Raw genomic sequence first — 19,355 nt, forward strand, 5'->3', positions numbered from 1 at the left:
TAAATATGTTTGGGTTTATTTCTGGACTTTATTATGTTCAAAATATTGGTCTGTTTATTGTTGCAACACAATATTTATATTACTTTTGTACATCTTGTTGGTAAATATCCCTTTTTTACTCACATGTTTTTTATTATCATGGGTATTTTCACATTAGCATTCTTTGAGATAAACTTTAGAATCAGTTTGTTTCCTTAAGAAATTTTTGATTGTAGATATATTAAATTTATAAATTAATTTAGGAGTATTTACATCTTTATACTATTGCCTTTTTTTATCCAAACAAAATATTCTCTTAATTTATTCATCTTCTCTTCATTCTATCAGAATTTTACAGTTTCTTCTTTTGATTTAATTTTATTCCTGACAATTATATTCCTATTATAAATGGATCTTTCTGCATTACATTTTCTCAGTAGCTGTTGTTTGAATATAGAAATCTATTTTTTATACATTACTTTTGTGATGGTCTCCTTATTGAAGCTGCCTATTATTTTAAACAAGTTTTAGTTGGTGTTCTTTGATTTTATAAGTTTAAAATATATGTCATATGCAAATTATTTCCACCTTTCTGACATTCATACCTCTCTTTGTTTTCTTGATTAAGTGGGATGCTAGTGCATTTAGCAGTGTATTGTGTAATAACATGGTAACTAAAATACTTATTTTATTTCTAATATTAATGAAAATACAGTAGTTCTAATTTTCTAAATTATTAAACATGACACTGGCTCTTATTTGTTTTTGTTTTTGTTATTGATTATTGAGACAGATCTTGCTCTGTCACCCAGGCTGGAGTGCAGTGCTGTGATCTCGGCTCACTGCAACCTCTACCTCCCAGGTTCAAGTGATTTTCATGCCTCAGCCTCCCAAGTAGCTGGGACCACAGGTGCATGGCACCACACCCAGCTAATTTTTGTATTTTTAGTAGAGACAGGGTTTCACCATGTTTGCCAGGCTGGTTTCAAACTCCTGGGCTTAAGTGATCTGCCCATCTCAGCCTCCCAAAGTGCTGGAATTACAGGCGTGAGCCATTGCGCCCAGCCAACACTGGGTCTTATTTGATGTTAGTTTTCTATCATAAACATAATATATATATGTGCATATGAATATATATAATGTTAAGGATGTATTCATTGGAATTGATGTTGAATGTTTAGTGCCTTTTGGCATTAAGAAGGTCAAATACTATTTTATCTTTGATATATGAATTCTAGTATTGAGTCATCTTTGTGTTTCTTGATGATAAATTTTTCTTTTAATGTTGAATTTCATTTGACAGCATTTTATTTAGGATTTGAGTATACCATTCACAAATTATATTAGTCTATGGTTTTCTTTATGCATTTCATCTCTATCAGATTTTGGCATTCATTTTATGCTAGCTTCATGAAAATACTTTGGATACTTTTATTCTTTCTCTGTTTCACAATTGTGAAAATGGTAGAAGAGTTATATTGTTAAAGTTTTAAAAGCATGATCCTTGATGTCATTGGAACCTTGCTTGTTTATGCAGGGGTAGGGTGATGGTTATGGGTGAAATTTTTCTCTATTTATTCCAGGGCTATTTGTCATTTCAGACTTTCTCTTTATTTTTGAGTTGATTTTGGCAATTTGATTTTTTAATTGTTTTAGAAAATCATTTTACCCAAAGTTGTATAAAATATTTTTCCAAAGTTTAAAATTAGGACTTGAAAATAATGATCAATTGCCCTCAATCCTATAATCTAACCAGTGTTAATGGTGGTGGGATGTTATTTCATCATCTCTCCATGAATATCTACAGATAGAAGGATATGTGGGTGGGTGGATGGGTGATGTGGTTTGGCTCTGTGTTCCCACCCAAATCTCATCTTGTAGCTCCCATAATTCCCACGTGTTGTGTGAGGGACCTGGTGGGAGATGATTGAATCATAGGGGGAGGTCTTTCCTGTGCTGTTCTTGTGATAGTGAATGAATCTCATGAGACCTCATGATTTTAAAAATGGGAGTTGCCCTGCACGAGCTTTCTTGTCTTGTCTGACACCAAGTGAAATGTGCCTTTCACCTTCCACCATGATTGTGAGACCTCCCTATCTATGTGGAATTGTAAGTCCAATAAACCTCTTCGTTTTGTAAATTGCCCAGTCTTGGGTATGTCTTTATCTGTAGCATGAAAACAGACTAATACAATCAGTAGGTAGATGGATAGAAATTATCATTATAAGAAATGATCTTATATGCACTATTTTAATAAAATATTAAATTTAATATAAAATATTAATTTTACTTGAATTTAACAGAATAAAAATAACTTGAAGGAAAACTAAAGGAATTACAGAATTTTAATTCTGAAAAAAGTAATTCTTTACTGTTAAAACTATCAGTTCTAAAGGATTCTTCCAAGATTAAGGAAAGGGGATTTAGAAAATGATTAAAAAGTTGAAGAAGTTTTTTTAACCAAATGGTACAGGTTTAGGTAGTAAAGATGCATTCTGAGATATGAGTGGTGAGATAATTAGTATTACATCTCTTCCCACCTCCCATCTCCCTGCCTTCCAATTTTTGTTGATTATATTATTTTTTCTTTGTCAGGGTTTGTTACTTTTCCATTTTGATCTGTAGCCAAAATCCCCTTAGAATTTCAGTCTAAATCCTATATTTACATGAATTCGCTCTTCATCCATGGTTGTTTTTCACCTCAGTTTCTGTATTCTTTGTTTTTTTTCTTGTGATTCATTCTTGATTGGCTGAATTTTATTGTTAAGGAGCTACTTTCAAGAGGGACTTAAAGGAGTCTTATACCCTCAACTTTTTCATTTTGGAATTGTCTATCTGTTGCCTTTATATTGGGAAACAAATTCACTGCATACAAGATTTTGCAACCCACTTTTTTCTCTTGAGACATTGTAAAATTTATTAAAATGGCTGCATAATATTTCATGGAATGGATCTTACTTATGTAATATTCTTATCAAACATATACAATTTGAATTTAACCATAAGATAATAGGAGGCAAACTAAAACTGAGGGACATCGTATAAACAACTAGCCTGTACTTTTTGAAAAATCTAAAAAGACATGATAAGCCAATGCATTATGTTATTCTGGATTAGATTCAGGACTGGAAAAAAATGTCTATAAATGCTTATTACCTGGATGATGGGATCTATACTTTAAATCTCAGCATCATGCAATATACTTATGGAACAAACTTGCACATGCACCCTTTATTTCTAAAATCAAAGTTGAAAGAAATAATTTTTGCTGAATACCAAGGCTGAAACCAAAACAGAACATATTTCAGTTTGTTTTTCATTTTTTGTATTAAAATACTTATGAACATCAAAACATGCTAAAACTATTGGGTAAAAATTTGATGAGAAACAGTATGTATGCAAAATCTCAAAGTATCTCCCCACAAATTATAAAAGGAGAGCTTTTACAGTGAGGAAAGCTGGCAGACAGTACTTTAACCAAGGAATCAACATTAACATCCGTCATAACAGAACATTATTATCCTCCTGATGTAAGGCACTGAGAAGGACACAATATCACTTACATAATATTTTATTTTGAGACAAGGTCTAGCTTTGTTGCCCAGGCTGGAGTGCAGTGGTGCGATCATGGCTCACTGTAGCCTCAACCTCCCGGGCTCAGAAGAACCACCCACCTTAGCCTCCTGAGAAGCTGGGACTACAGACACACACCACCATCTTGGCTCATCTTTGGGGGGGTTTTTTGTAGACATGGGGTTTCGCCATGTTGCCCAGGCTGGTCTCCAACTCCTGAGTTCAAACAATCCACCTGCCTTGGCCTCCCAAAATGCTGGGATTACAGGCGTGAGCCGTGGTACCCAGCTAGGATCAGAAATATTTAGACTATCGCTCTAGTCCTCTGCCTTAGCTATTGTATGACTTAATCTCAACTACCAGCTTTAAAGTCCATGAGTTCAAATTCTTGGGAGAAATAGTTGAATTGGTCACTGTCCAACCAGTGGATTGGTTTTCCCTGATTCAGATGCCTGTAGAGGTTATGTATTACAATTATGGCTGCAGGAGACTATCTTTGTAAGGGGAAATTCTCAGAAAACAAATATGTGGGGTTGGCAGGCATCCTAAATAATGTGTAGTAAGGTTTTTGCAATGTTGTCTTTCAGCCTAAGAACAATGTAGGTCTCTTCATTTATTCAAATCTTTTCTTAAGGCCTTTCATAGAGTTTTTAGTGAAACAAATTGTCTCTAAATATATATTTAGATATCTTACGCTTTTTGTTATTTTGGTTATTTTGAATAAAATCTTTTTTCCCAGTATATGTATCTGCATGATTGAATGGTTCTTATTTCTTTATATACAGCACTTAGTTTTCATATTTAATTTTAACCAACTACCCTATTTATTTATTTATTTATTTTAAATAAATAAATTTTGAGCTATTTTAAACAGCTCGAAGGCTTGCAGGCAGGCTGTTTATTTTTAATTTTTAATTTTTTTTTTTTTTTTTTTTTTTTAGTATTTATTGATCATTCTTGGGTGTTTCTCGGAGAGGGGGATTTGGCAGGGTCATAGGACAATAGTGGAGGGAAGGTCAGCAGATAAACATGTGAACAAGGGTCCCTCCTGGGCAGGGCGGCTGGCCGGGCGGGGACTGCCCCCCATCTCCTGGACAGGGCGGCTGCCGGGCAGAGATGCTCCTCACTTCCCGGACGGGGTGGCTGCCGGGCGGAGGGGCTCCTCACTTCCCAGATGGGGCGGCTGCCGGGCGGAGGGGCTCCTCACTTCTCAGACGGGGCGGCCAGGCAGAGACGCTCCTCACCTCCCAGACGGGGTGGCGGTTGGGCAGAGACACTCCTCAGTTCCCAGACAGGGTCGCGGCCGGGCAGAGGCGCTCCTCACATCCCAGACGGGGCGGCGGGGCAGAGGCAGTCCCCACATCTCAGATGACCGGCGGCCGGGCAGAGACGCTCCTCACTTCCCAGATGGGATGGCGGCAGGGAAGAGGCGCTCATCACTTCCCAGACTAGGCGGCTGGGCAGAGGGGCTCCTTACATCCCAGATGATGGGTGGCCAGGCAGAGACGCTCCTCACTTCCCAGACGGGGTGGCAGCCAGGAAGAGGCGCTCCTCATTTCCCAGACTGGGCGGCGGGGCAGAGGGGCTCCTCACATCCCAGACGATGGGCGGCCAGGCAGAGAGGCTCCTCACTTCCCAGACGGGGTGGCGGCCGGGCAGAGGCTGCAATCTCGGCACTTTGGGAGGCCAAGGCAGGCGGCTGGGAGGTGGAGGTTGTAGTGAGCCAAGATCACGCCACTGCACTCCAGCCTGGGCAACACTGAGCACTGAGTGAACGAGACTCCGTCTGCAATCCCGGCACCTCGGGAGGCCGAGGCGGGCACATCACTCGCGGTCGGGAGCTGGAGACCAGTCCGGCCAACACGGGGAATCCCCATCTCCACCAAAAAATACAAAAACCAGTCAGGCGTGGTGGCGCGCCTGCAATCTCAGGCACTCGGCAGGCTGAGGCAGTAGAATCAGGCAGGGAGGTTGCAGTGAGCCGAGATGGTGGCAGCACAGTCCAGCCTCCGCTCGGCATCAGAGGGAGACCGTGCAGAGAGGGAGAGGGAGAGGGAGACCGTGGAGAGGGAGAGGGAGGGGGAGGTGTAGGGGAGGGGGAGGGGGAGGGAGAGGGAGAGGATTTTTAATTTTTTTGTTTTTGAGATGGAGACTCACTCTGTCACCCAGGCTGGAGTGCAGTGGTGTGATCTCGGCTCACTGCAACCTTTGCCTCCTGGGTTCAAGGGATTCTCCTGCCTCAGCCTCCTGAGTAGCTGGGACTACAGGCACATGCCACCATGTCTGGCTAATTTTTTTGTATTCTTAGTAGAGACAGGGTTTCACTATGTTGGTCAGGCTGGTCTTGAACTCCTGATCTCAAATGATTCACCTCCCTTGGCCTCCCAAAGTGCTGGGATTACACACGTGAACCACTATGCCTGGCCAGCTTATTTTTAAGTTTTTAATTTTTATATATTTAGGAGTACAAGGACAGACTTCTTACTTGCATATATGGCATACTGATAAAGTCTGGGCTTTTAGTATACCCATCACCCGAAACCCCTATTTAATTTTCTGAATATTTCTGTTTATCAGTTGTATAGCGTCATGTTATCTGCAAATAAAAACAGTTTTGTCTTTTTTATAGTATGCAGCCCTATATTTTATTCTATAAAAATATCAACATATTTATTATAGTCAGTAAGAAACCAGTACATTTATTTTCATTTTGTAAACAAGGAAAAGGACAGAACTATTTTGCTACCTTTTGGCAGGTCTAAAAAAAGTGTGAAACAAGATATTGAATTTCTTGTTGAACTTAACTGGAAATAATTTGGCCTACCAACAAAACTGCCATCCATCCACCCATTGAATCAATGTTTACTTTGTGCCTCTTCCATGCTGTTGATCCTTGTGGATGCAATAAGAAAGACACAGTCCCTGACCTTAAAGATTTGTCAGTGTTTTTAGCCATTGGCCATACTGAAATCTTCATGTTTCTCAAGATTTTCAATTTGCCTTTGCAGCTCAGGGAGCCAATGGTACTCTGGAGAACCCAGCCCTGGACACAAGTCTGTTGGAGGAATTCTTGGGCAATGACTTTGATTTGGGGGCCTTGTAAGTAATGAGAGCACTCCTCTCTAGTTGATGTTTAAAATATTATGAAATGATTAAATGAGCTAAGAAGTGTTCCCTCCTCTTCTGTTTTCCAAAATAACTTGGGTAGAGTTGATATTATTATGTCTATGGATCTTTGACAAATATCACCACTGCAGAATTTTCTTTGTGAGAAATTCCAGTCATTCCTCACCTCCACCCACAAATTCAGTATACTTAATAGATATGGAGCTATTCAGGTTATCTATTGATAGTAATCAGCTTAGGCAGTTTGTGTCTTTCAATGAATTTGTCCATTTCAACTAAGTTGTCAAATTCATCAGCATAAAGTTCTTCATATTCACTTATACTTTTAATGTCTGTAGGATCTATAGTGATGATTCACTTGTTGTTCTTGATGTCAGTAACTTGTCTTTTTTTTTTTTTCTTGGTTAATCTGACATGAAGTTTATCAGTTTTCTTAATCTCTCAAAGTACCAGCTTTTGGTTAAAGTTAAAATTCTTACTTTTTGTTTTCTATTTCATTGATTTCTGCTCTTATTTTCTGGTATTAATATAGGCACTCTGGCCTTTTTTATTTTTAATTTACATCTACTGAAGTTCAAATTTTTGTATAAATTTCTGAGTTTTGACAAGTTCATAGTAATATAACCACTACCATTATCATAACACACAACACTGAAAAATTTCCCTATGCCATTCATTTGTGATCAGACTCACCATCTACACTGTCCCCTGGTAACCACTGGTCTGTTTTTTGTTGCTATGGTTTTGATTTATTTCAGAATGTGACATAAATGAAACCATACAGTATATAACACTTTGAGTCTGCCTCCTTTCATTTAGCATAATGTCTTTGATCAATATTTCATTCCTTCTTTGTTACAGAGAAAGATACCTTTAAGTGATTATAACAGCTTGTTTAGCCATTTTATCTGTTCAAGGACATTTGAATTATTTCCAGTTTTGGCAATTGTAAATCATGCTTCTATAAATATTTATGTATGGGTTTTTGTGTGATCAATAGTTTAAATTTCTCTATGATAAATACTTAGGATAAGAACTGCTGGATCATGTTGTAAATGTAAGTTTAACTGTAAAAATATCCACATTTTTAGAGTGGTGGTACCACTTTGTGTTGCTAGCAATGCATGAGATATCCAATTGCTTCTCTTCGTTGCCAATTCTTGGGTATTATGAGTTTAAAATTGTTTTTATTATAGCCATTCTAATTGGTTTGTAATGACATACCATGTATTAATGTGCATTTTTCTAATAACTAATGATGTTGAACATCATTTCATGTACTAGTTCACCATTTATACATTTTCTTTGGTGAAGTGTTAATTCAAATCTTTTGCCCATTTTTAAAAATTGAGTTTGTTTTCTTTAAGTTTAGAAAAATTTTTAGATATTCTGGATATAAAAAGTTTGTTAGATATGTTATTCATGAATATTTTCTCCAAGTTTGTCGTTTATGTTTTTATAATCTTAACAGTGTTTTTCTCAGAGCAAAAGTTTTAATTTTGATGATGTCCAATTTATTGAATTTTTCTTATATGACTTACGGTTTATAGCTAAGAAGTATAGACTTTACCTAATCCAAGTTCCCAAAGATTTTCTTTTAAAAGTTTTATAGTTTTATATTTAGGTCTATGATCCATTTTGATTTTTTTTTGTAAAAGGCTTGAGATACAGATTTATATTAGTTTCTTTGTATGTGGATGTCCAATTATCCTGGAATCATTTGTTAAATAACTTTCTTTCATTAAATTACCTTTGCACAGTTGTAAAAAATCAATTGACAAAATATATGTGGGTCTATTTCTAGACTCTTCATTCCTTTCCATTGATCTACGTGCCTATCATTTTGCCAACACAACATTATCTTGATTACTGTACATGATCTTTATTACTGTACACAGGCACTTTATTACAAGCCTTAATATAGTGTAAGTCCTCTGAATTTTTCTTCTGTTTCAATATTGTCTTGGTTATTCTAGTTTCTTTGACTTCCCACATAAACACTAGAATTAGCTTGTCAATATTTAAACAATTCTTCTGGGATTTTGATTAAAATTTTATTAAACCTAGTGATCTATCTAAGGAGACTTAACATTCTAACAAAATTGAGCCTTCCAATCTATGAACATGGTATATCTATTTATTGAGGGCTTCTTTGATTTCTTTCATCAGTGTTTTATAGTTTTCAACATAAAAATACTGCACATATTTTCCTAAATATTTCATGTTCTTCTTTGAACATCATGTTTTTTTTTTAATTTTTAGTTCCAATTATTCATCATTAGTATATGGAAATATTGATTTTCATATATTGGGTTTATAATCTTAATTAAGTCATTTATTAGTTCTAATAACTTTTTAAAATATATATTTCTTGGGATATTCTGTGTTGAAGGTCATGTCATCTGCAAATTGAGACAGTTGTATGTCTTTCTTTTCAAACTGTATATCTTTTGACACTTTCTTGCCTTGCTGAAGTAGGTAAGACCTGGGTATAGTATTGAATAAAGAAATAGTGAGACTAGACATATTTGCCTTGTCCATGACCTTGGAGGGGAAGCATTTAGTTTTTATCATTAAGTGTAATGTTAGTGATACTTTTTTTTTAACCATGCCCTTTATTTGCTTAAGGAGGTTCTCTTCCACTGTTAGTTTGCTGATAATTTTTATCATAAATGGATGTTGAATTTTGTCAATTTTTTTCTGTATTTATTGATTATATGTTTTTTCTTCCCATCTGTTAATATAATGGATTACTTTGCTTAGTTTTTGACTATCGAACTGCCTTGTATTCCTGGAATAAACCTCAGTTAATTGTGATATGTTATCTTTTGATACAATGCTGGATTCAATTTGGTAAAATTTTGTTGAGCATTTTGCATCTATGTTTATAAGAATATTGATCACAGATTTGTTTTTTTATATTTTATTTTTTCTGGGTTTGGTATCACAGCAACTATACCCTTCTAAAATTCGTTGGGAAATTCCCTCACTTAAATTCTCTGGATGAGATAGTGTAAAATTGGATTTATTTATTGCTTAAATGTTTGGTAGCATTAATCAGCAAAATAATCTGTTCCTTTGCTTTGTTGGAGGGTCTTAAATACAAATTTAATTTATTTAGTAGATTCAGGGCTATTTATGGTATCTCATTCTACTTAAGTGAGTTAGCTTGTTTTACTTTTTTCCCAAGGAATTGATCAATGTTATCTAAGTTGTTAAATTTATGGCCATAGAGTTATTCATAGTATTTTTTATTAACCTTTTAATCTCTGAAGAGTCTGTAGTGATATTCCCTCTTTTGTTCTTCATATTGGTAGTTTGTTTCTTTTTTTCTTTTCTCCTTAATCAATGTGTACATTTATCAATTTTGTTGATTGATTCAAATAGGTAGCTTTTGATGTCATTGATTTTCTCTATTGTGTTTGTTTTCAATTTCACTGACTTCTACTCTTATCTTTATTATTTTGTTCCTTATGCTTAATTTGGGTTTAGTTTGCTCTTATTTTTCTAGTTCTTTAGAGTGGAAAGTGAGTTTGTGATTTGAGGTTAATCTTTGTTTTCTGATTTAAGCATTCAATGCTGTACATTTCCCTCTGTATGTGGCTTTAGCTGCCTTACTCAGTTTTTGATATACTATATATATATATTTTTTTCAGTTCAAAATACTTTCAAATTTCTTTTGAGAAATTTTATTTGACTTTCTTTGACTCATGGGTTGCTGGAAATGTATTACGTAACTTCCAAACGTTTGGAAATTTTCCATATATTTTTCTGTGACTGGTTTCTAGTTTAATTCCATTATGAACAGAGAACATCCTTTGTATGATTTCAAATTTTGTTAAGGTTTGCTTTATGACCCAGAATATGATCTATCTTGGTGAATGTTACGTATGCACTTGGAAGAATGCTCACTGTGCTGTTGTTGGATAGTATTCTATAAATATCAGTTAGGTCAAGTTGGTTGACATTCTTGTTCAGGTCTTCTATATCCTTGCTGATTGCTTTCTACTAACTTTATCTACGACAGTGACAGAAATGTTGAAGTCTTCAAGTGTGATTGTGGATGTTTCTACTTCTCCATCAGTTCTATTGGATTTTGTGAAAGCATAATTGTATTGAATTGAAAAGTTATGTGGTTAAGTGCAAACACATTTAGTACTGTTTTGTCTTTCTGGTGAACTTAGTCTTTTATCAGAGTGATGTTCCTTTTTATCTCCTTTTTCTTTTCTCAAAAGAAGACATTTATGCAGCCAAAACACACATGAAAAAATGCTCATCATCACTGGCCATCAGAGAAATGCAAATCAAAACCACAATGAGATACCATCTCACACCAGTTAGAATGGCAATCATTAAAAAGTCAGGAAACAACAGGTGCTGGAGAGGATGTGGAGAAACAGGAACACTTTTACACTGTTGGTAGGAATGTAAACTAGTTCATCCATTGTGGAAGTCAGTGTGGCAATTCCTCAGGCATCTAGGAAGTCTATTTGGTCCAATATTCTGAAGTCTATTTGGTCCAATATTAATCTAGCCACTGCAGCTCTCTTTTTTTTTCTTTTCTTCAACTTTTATTTTAAGTTCAGAGGTACATATGCAGGATGTACAGACTTGTTACATAGATAAACGTGTGCCTAGGTGGTTTGCTGCAAGGATCATCCCATCACCTAGGTATTCAGCCCAGCATCCATTAGCTATTCTTCCTGATGCTCTCCATCTGCCCCCAACACCTGGGCTCCCCAACAGGCTCCAGTGTATGTTGTTCCCCCTTGTGTTCATGTGTTCTCATAATTCAGCTCCCACTTATAAGTGAGAATATGTGGTGTTTGGTTTTCCATTTCTGCATTAGTTTGCTGAGGATAAAGACTTCCAACTCCATCCATGTCCCTGCAAAGGACATGATCTCATTCCTTTTTATGGCTGTATAGTATTCCATGGTGTATATTACCACACTTTCTTTATCCATTCTATCATTGATGGACATTTAGGTTGATTCCATGTTTTTGCTATTGTGAATAGTTTCGGCTCTCTTTTGATTAGTGTTTTTGTTATATATCTTTTGCCATCCTTTCATTGTAACCTATATATATCAAATTAGTTTTTTTATTCAGCATATCATTGGGTATTTTTCCCTATCTAATTGGACAATTTCTGTCTCAACTTAGACAATTTATATTTAAATTAATTATTGATATGTTTGGATTTGAGTCTATCTTTTTCTTTTAAAAAATGTTCATCCCCTGTGCTTCTTGTACTTCTTTTCCCCCTTTCCTGCCCTCTTTTAAATTGTTTGAAGATTTTTAGTATTCCATCTTAATATATTGATTGCCTTTTAAACTCTTCATATAGATTTATTTTCTTTTTTTATTTTATTATTGTTATACTTTAAGTTTTAGGGCACATGTGCACAATGTGCAGGTTAGTTACATATGTATACATGTGCCATGCTGGTGTGCTGCACCCATTAACTCGTCATTTAGCATTAGGTATATCTCCTAAAGCTATCCCTCCCCCCTCCCCCCACCCCACAACAGTCCCCAGAGTGTGATGTTCCCCTTCCTGTGTCCATGTGTTCTCATTGTTCAGTTCCCACCTATGAGCGAGAATATGCAGTGTTTGGTTTTTTGTTCTTGCAATAGTTTACTGAGAATGATGATTTCCAATTTCATCCATGTCCCTACAAAGGACATGAACTCATCATTTTTTATGGCTGCATAGTATTCCATGGTGTATATGTGCCACATTTTCTTAATCCAGTCTATCATTGTTGGACATTTGGGTTGGTTCCAAGTCTTTGCTATTGCGAATAGTGCCGCAATAAACATACGTGTGCATGTGTCTTTATAGCAGCATGATTTATAGTCCTTTGGGTATATACCCAGTAATGGGATGGCTGGGTCAAATGGTATTTCTAGTTCTAGATCCCTGAGGAATCACCACACTGACTTCCACAATGGATGAACTAGTTTACATTCCTACCAACAGTGTAAAAGTGTTCCTGTTTCTCCACATCCTCTCCAGCATCTGTTGTTTCCTGACTTTTTAATGATTGCCATTCTAACTGGTGTGAGATGGTATCTCATTGTGGTTTTGATTTGCATTTCTCTGATGGCCAGTGATGATGAGCATTTTTTCATGTGTGTTTTGGCTGCATAAATGTCTTCTTTTGAGAAGTGTCTGTTCGTGTCCTTCGCCCACTTTTTGATGGGGTTGTTTGTTTTTTTCTTGTAAATTTGTTTGAGTTCATTGTAGATTCTGGATATTAGCCCTTTGTCAGATGAATAGGTTGTGAAAATTTTCTCCCATTTTGTAGGTTGCCTATTCACTCTGATGGTAGTTTCTTTTGCTGTACAGAAGCTCTTTAGTTTAATTAGATCCCATTTGTCAATTTTGGCTTTTGTTGCCATTGCTTTTGGTGTTTTAGACATGAAGTCCTTGCCCATGCCTATGTCCTGAATGGTAATGCCTAGGTTTTCTTCTAGGGTTTTTATGGTTTTAGGTCTAACATGTAAGTCTTTATTCCATCTTGAATTAATTTTTGTATAAGGTATAAGGAAGGGATCCAGTTTCAGCTTTCTACATATGGCTAGCCAGTTTTCCCAGCACCATGTACTAAATAGGGAATCCTTTCCCCATTGCTTGTTTTTGTCAGGTTTGTCAAAGATCAGATAGTTGTAGATATGCGGCGTTATTTCTGAGGGCTGTGTTCTGTTCCGTTGATCTATATCTCTGTTTTGGTACCAGTACCATGCTGTTTTGGTTACTGTAGCCTTGTAGTATAGTTTGAAGTCAGGTAGCATGATGCCTCCAGCTTTGTTCTTTTGGCTTAGGATTGACTTGGCAATGCAGGCTCTTTTTTGGTTCCTTATGAACTTTAAAGTAGTTTTTTCCAATTCTGTGAAGAAAGTCATTGGTAGCTTGATGGGGATGGCATTGAATCTATAAATTACCTTGGGCAGTATGGCCATTTTCACAATATTGATTCTTCCTACCCATGAACATGAAATGTTCTTCCATTTGTTTGTAACCTCTTTTATTTCATTGAGCAATGGTTTGTAGTTCTCCTTGAAGAGGTCCTTCACGTCCCTTGTAAGTTGGATTCCTAGGTATTTTATTCTCTTTGAAGCAATTGTGAATGGGAGTTCACTCATGATTTGGCTCTCTGTTTGTCTGTTATTGGTGTATAAGAATGCTTGTGATTTTTGTACATTGATTTTGTATCCTGAGACTTTGCTGAAGTTGATTATCAGCTTAAGGAGATTTTGGGCTGAGACAATGGGGTTTTCTAGATATACAATCATGTCATCTGCAAACAGGGACAATTTGACTTCCTCTTTTCCTAATTGAATACCCTTTATTTCCTTCTCCTGCCTGATTGCCCTGGCCAGAACTTCCAACACTATGTTGAATAGGAGTGGTGAGGGAGGGCATCCCTGTCTTGTGCCAGTTTTCAAAGGGAATGCTTCCAGTTTTTGTCCATTCAGTATGATGTTGGCTGTGGGTTTGTCATAGATAGCTGTTATTATTTTGAGATACGTCCCATCAATACCTAATTTATTGAGAGTTTTTAGCATGAAAGGTTGTTGAATTTTGTCAAAGGCCTTTTCTGCATCTATTGAGATAATCATGTGGTTTTTGTCTTTGGTTCTGTTTATATGCTGGATTACATTTATTGATTTGCATATATTGAACCAGCCTTGCATCCCAGGGATGAAGCCCACTTGATCATGGTGGATAAGCTTTTTGATGTGCTGCTGGATTCGGTTTGCCAGTATTTTATTGAGGATTTTTGCATCAATGTTCATCAAGGATATTGGTCTAAAATTCTCTTTTTTGGTTGTGTCTCTGCCCGGCTTTGGTATTAGGATGATGCTGGCCTCATAAAATGTGTTAGGGAGGGTTCCCTCTTTTTCTATTGATTGGAATAGTTTCAGAAGGAATGGTACTGGTTCCTCCTTGTACCTCTGGTAGAATTCGGCTGTGAATCCATCTGGTCCTGGACTCTTTTTGGTTGGTAAGCTATGGATTATTGCCGCAATTTCAGAACCTGTTATTGGTCTATTCAGAAATTTATTTTCAGTGGTAACTCGAGGGACAACAATCTACATACCTAACCTCTTGCAGTCAATTTAAAGATATTTTACCACTTCACATGAAAAGTAGAAAGCTTATAGCCATAAAAGTCCCATTTCTCTTTCCCTTTTATATTGTAGCTATCATGTGTATTGCATCTATATATATTTAAAACTCTATGAGACAATGCTATAATCTTTGGTTTCAACACTCATGTATATGTTGAGGAACTTAAGAGAGAAAAAGTAGGCTATTACATTGACCCAAGCATTTACCATTTTTGTTGGTCTTCTTCATTTGGGAAGTTCCACAATTCTTTCTGGCATCATTCTTCTTCCACCTTAGGAACTCCCTTTAGAATTTCATTTAGAGCAGATTTGTTGGTGATAGATTTTCTTAGTTTTCTTCCACTGAAAATGTCTTTATTTCAACTTCATTTTTAAAAGACATTTTTGCTGAATATGAAATACTTGGTCATTAGAGTTTTTTCCTCCCACAGCATTTAAAAAATGTTGACCCACTGCCTTCTAGCCTCCATGGTTTCTGATGAAAAATAAACAGCTATTTGAATCATTGTTCCCTTGTATGTAATACATCATTTTTCTCCATCTGCAAGATATTTTCTTTATCTTTGGTATTCAGCAGTTTGATTATATGTTTCTAGGTATGAGCCTTTTTTTATATTGTACTGCTTGGGATTTGCTCAAATTCGAATCTGTAAATGTATAGTTTTGACCACATCTGGGAAATTTGTAGCCATTGTTTTTTAACATTTATTTTTCTTTACCAGTGTCTTTCTTTTTCCCTTCTAGAACTCCAAGAATGCAAATGTTAGACCTTTGATATTTTGCACAGGTCACTGAGGCTCAGTTTATTTTTTTTTTCAATCTTTTTTCTCTCTGTTGGTTATATTGGATAATTTCTATTGATTTGACTTTAAGTTCACTGATTCTCCTCTGTCACTGTCATCTCCATTCTGTTATTGAGCCCACCTCAGCATACCTGCAAATGCCCCTACCCTCCTAAGACAGAGAGTGAAACCAGGCCTGAATCCTCAATAGTAGTGGAGAAACCTGTATGCAGATATTTCTGGTACCTGGCTCTTATTACTCTCTGCCAAGAGAAACTTCCTTGGCAACAAACTGTGGGAAGAAGGTGAGTTCAACATTTTTCAAGGAAGTTACACACACACACACACACACACACACACACACAGAGCTAGTAGGTTGCCAAATGTCTGAGCCCACACTCTGAGCTGGCTGTTCTGTGCTAGGTGCTGCATGGGCTGAACTCAGATCCTAATTGCCCCTGTGCCTGCCCTCACATTCCTCTCACTACATCCCAGTAACTTGTATGAATTGTGGACAATGGATATATCCTTTTCTCTGACCTGGAAGCAACCTGCCAAAAGTTGTATAGTCTCTCTCCTCTTAAGTGTCTTCTCCTAAAGCGAATGTTCCGCTGATTCCACCTGGGTTCTGTATAATCATCTAGACTACCTTTTATAACTAACAGAAAGACCTTTAGCTGTTTAGAAGGAAAAGTGAACAAAGGTCTTCATCAAAGAGCTGTCTTTTACAGGGATGGAAATGTGTGATACCATTCCTTGTCCATCATAATGGTCACAACCAACACTCCTATAACAAAAGACAGGCTAACAAGAGAAAAGCATAAACAATTTACTTAATTAAAGTTTTATGTGATGCAGGAGTCTTCAGAAATGAAACCCAGAGACTCAGGGAAAACTATTTTTATTTTTATGCTTGGGTTCAATGAGGAGTGAACAGCTGTGTAGAAATGTAAGTGGACAAAAGGGTGTGATCTAATGGTAATAGACTGAGGGAGGAAACCCAGCAGGGTCTGTTCAGATTTTTCTTGGCTTCTCTGTGTAGCATTGCTTCTTCCAAGGTATGAGGTAGGGTCTCTTTGGAATGAGAGTCCCCTTGGAATGAGACAGAAGGGAGAGAGTGACTTTTCTGGGTTTTATGGCTCGCTTTATGGGGAGGAGTTCTAGTATCTATGAACCATCTTGGGGAAGAAGAATTATGGTTTCTGTGATTTGCTCTGAGGGAGAAAAGGGGGTGAGAGACAGGAGGACAGGGGAAGGTCAGAGATACCTTGCTTCTGAGGTCCTTCCAGTCTCCTTCATTTCAAAGTACTCAGCATGCCAAGGCACCATATTTTGGGGTATTGTGTTCTGAGCTACCTGGGAGGTCTGAAATCTGCCTTATATTTTAGTCTCCATGATAATAATGGTCCTTCCTACCAGACCAGAAATATCTACCCATAGGCTTCCCCCTTGCTATTGAGATTCAGGACTGGTTTGCCCAAGAGGCTTCACTCTCTACCTTTGAGGTGGGTGATGGGGCTTGCAGGTGAAGTAGAAGAGGAAGTTACTATTGCTGAGCATTTACTAAGTGTTGGGCATTCTTTGCACTTCATATATTCACTTATTTAATTATATATTTGATGTAATACATCTCGTTCTCTTAACTCTTCCAAATAGGTATATTATCTATGTTTTACAGATGGGGAGGATAAGGTGCAGAGAGGTTAAGTAACTCTCCATAGGTCAATACGTGGCAAAGCTGAGATAAAAATCTGCCTGGCTCTAGAAACATGCCTTTTCTTCCACATGAAGCTTTTAGATTAATTGATATTTTAAAGGAATGTGAATCTCAGGGAAATACATGAAATGTGTCTAAAATTATCTACCAAATGGTGTGACTCAGAGTAGATCCGAGCCATAGTTCATAAAGATTGTCAGAGTTCACGTTCATTAAAGGAGAGCCCTATGATCAGATAACCTGTCATTACTTGATTAAAAAACTGCTCAGATGCATGCAGTTAAGTGGAACTGCAATAAAATCTCAGTGAGAACAAGCAGAAACATGGCTAGTCCATGACCGCAGGGACACTGGGCTAGTTCAATGATCATTAGATCTGTACAACCTGTTCAAATACTCCAAGTTTTAAGTATTTCTAAATACCAGGGTCTTTATGCAGGTTAGTTTCATTTCATAGTTTCATATCACAACAGCACTGGGATGCAGGGTTTTTGTTTTGTTTTGTTTTGTTTTGTTTTTGCCTGAGTACTAGAGGTGGGATTCAGACCTGGGTTTACTACAAATCATGTTACTTCCCCTCTACCATATTGCCTACAATGTGTGTCTTCTAAAGATATCAGTGTCAACCCTTTATCTCAAAAACCTAAGAGACCATTGGGCTGCAAAATTTCTGAGAGCTAGCTGAAATCTCATAGGCAGATTTTCAGATCTTAAATATATTAAAACATTGCATTATTGGCCTTATGAAAAAGGACCAAATGCTCTATGAAAAACTTGTCCCATTAGATGCTGTGAGGAAAAATGTTCCATGGTCAGTAAATTAGCTTGTGACTCACTGGCTTAAACAAAATTACATGAGTGTTTTTACTGCAGGACTTCTCAGTGCCTTTAATGTGCTAATGTGCAACTAGGGAAGAGAAACAGAATGAAGTGTTCCTCAAACTTATTTGGCCATGGGCCCCATTTGGGACGCATTATTCATGTATGAACATGTATAAGGCATATATGCAGAGCTGAGGGCCGTCCTGTCAACATGTGAAGGTTTCTGTAAATTGCCCTTAACTCTTTATTTCCTTATGTGGTAGAGTTTGGGTTAGTTGTCTGCTTAGGAGGAGCAGGCTGAGGTCCTCTCTGATTTCCTAGGTTAGCCAGACAGTTACCCACTTGGTACACAGTTGAGCTACGGTGGTGGGACATACTAGGAATTGTCCAGGTATGCAATGCTGCTTTGAGAGAGGGAGATTGGAGAGACTTAGGGGAAGAATAAAACCCTGAAATTGCAATGAAAAAGGGCAAGAAGTGTTACATGCATGTGTGTGTAGAGAAAGCAAGGGTCTAGAAAAGAGACTAGTAAATCTTCAAGACAGGCTAAATTAATGCAGTTTGGTTTGAGTCAGTGTGCTTAGTAGGGGTAGATAAAATGAGCTTTAGCCTTTGAGATCTGGTATAAGGGTAGGAGGGAACTAGCTGAGGACACTGGTGTTTGAATAGGGGACGTCACAGGAGGGGAAACTTAGAGACGTGTTATATCTGTGAAGGAATCAACTGCAGGTTTCATTTTATTTCGTTCTAATGTTTGAGCTTAAGCATCTAATATTATGGGTTTAACTTAGGACTTGGCTTATTGGGTTTGGATGGCAAGATGAATTAGGAGTCAATTACCAGCTGCATGTCTTGGTTCTGCCATCACTATAGTGGGGTTGATAAGCTCTACTGTGATGTTTCAAAAGGGAGTGAGAGAGTACGTGCAGTTCTGTGAGAAGAGCTTGTTAAAGACTATTTGAGTTCAGTGACTGGTTTGACTTCTGAGTTCAAACTGATATAATAAGAGAAAGCCTGAAGAAGAAGACTGGGCTAACACATTATCTGATACTCCTTGATTCTAAGGATATCTGTGCCAGATGAAACGACCTATAATAATAAGTAATTTTATTAGAATGGTCTGTATTTAAAATACCCTGTTATTTCGAGGATAAACTCTGGTGGTAGACCATCTGACTCCAGCTCGACTAACTGCCAGATGAATACTCATGAGTG

At 37.1% G+C, this 19,355-nt stretch overlaps 1 protein-coding gene across 1 annotated transcript in view; it reads left to right on the forward strand.

Moving 5' to 3' along the window:
* MYRFL (myelin regulatory factor like) overlaps positions 1–19,355 on the forward strand; it is a 133,433-nt gene that overhangs the window by 22,559 nt on the left and 91,519 nt on the right. Inside the window, exon 2 of the mRNA XM_055096496.2 lies at positions 6,561–6,651. Within this exon, the coding sequence (XP_054952471.1) occupies positions 6,561–6,651 (91 nt within the window). The remainder of the gene's footprint in view (positions 1–6,560; positions 6,652–19,355) is intronic.

This window comes from Pan paniscus, chromosome 10 (assembly GCF_029289425.2).
Source record: "Pan paniscus chromosome 10, NHGRI_mPanPan1-v2.0_pri, whole genome shotgun sequence".
Lineage (NCBI taxonomy): Eukaryota > Metazoa > Chordata > Mammalia > Primates > Hominidae > Pan > Pan paniscus.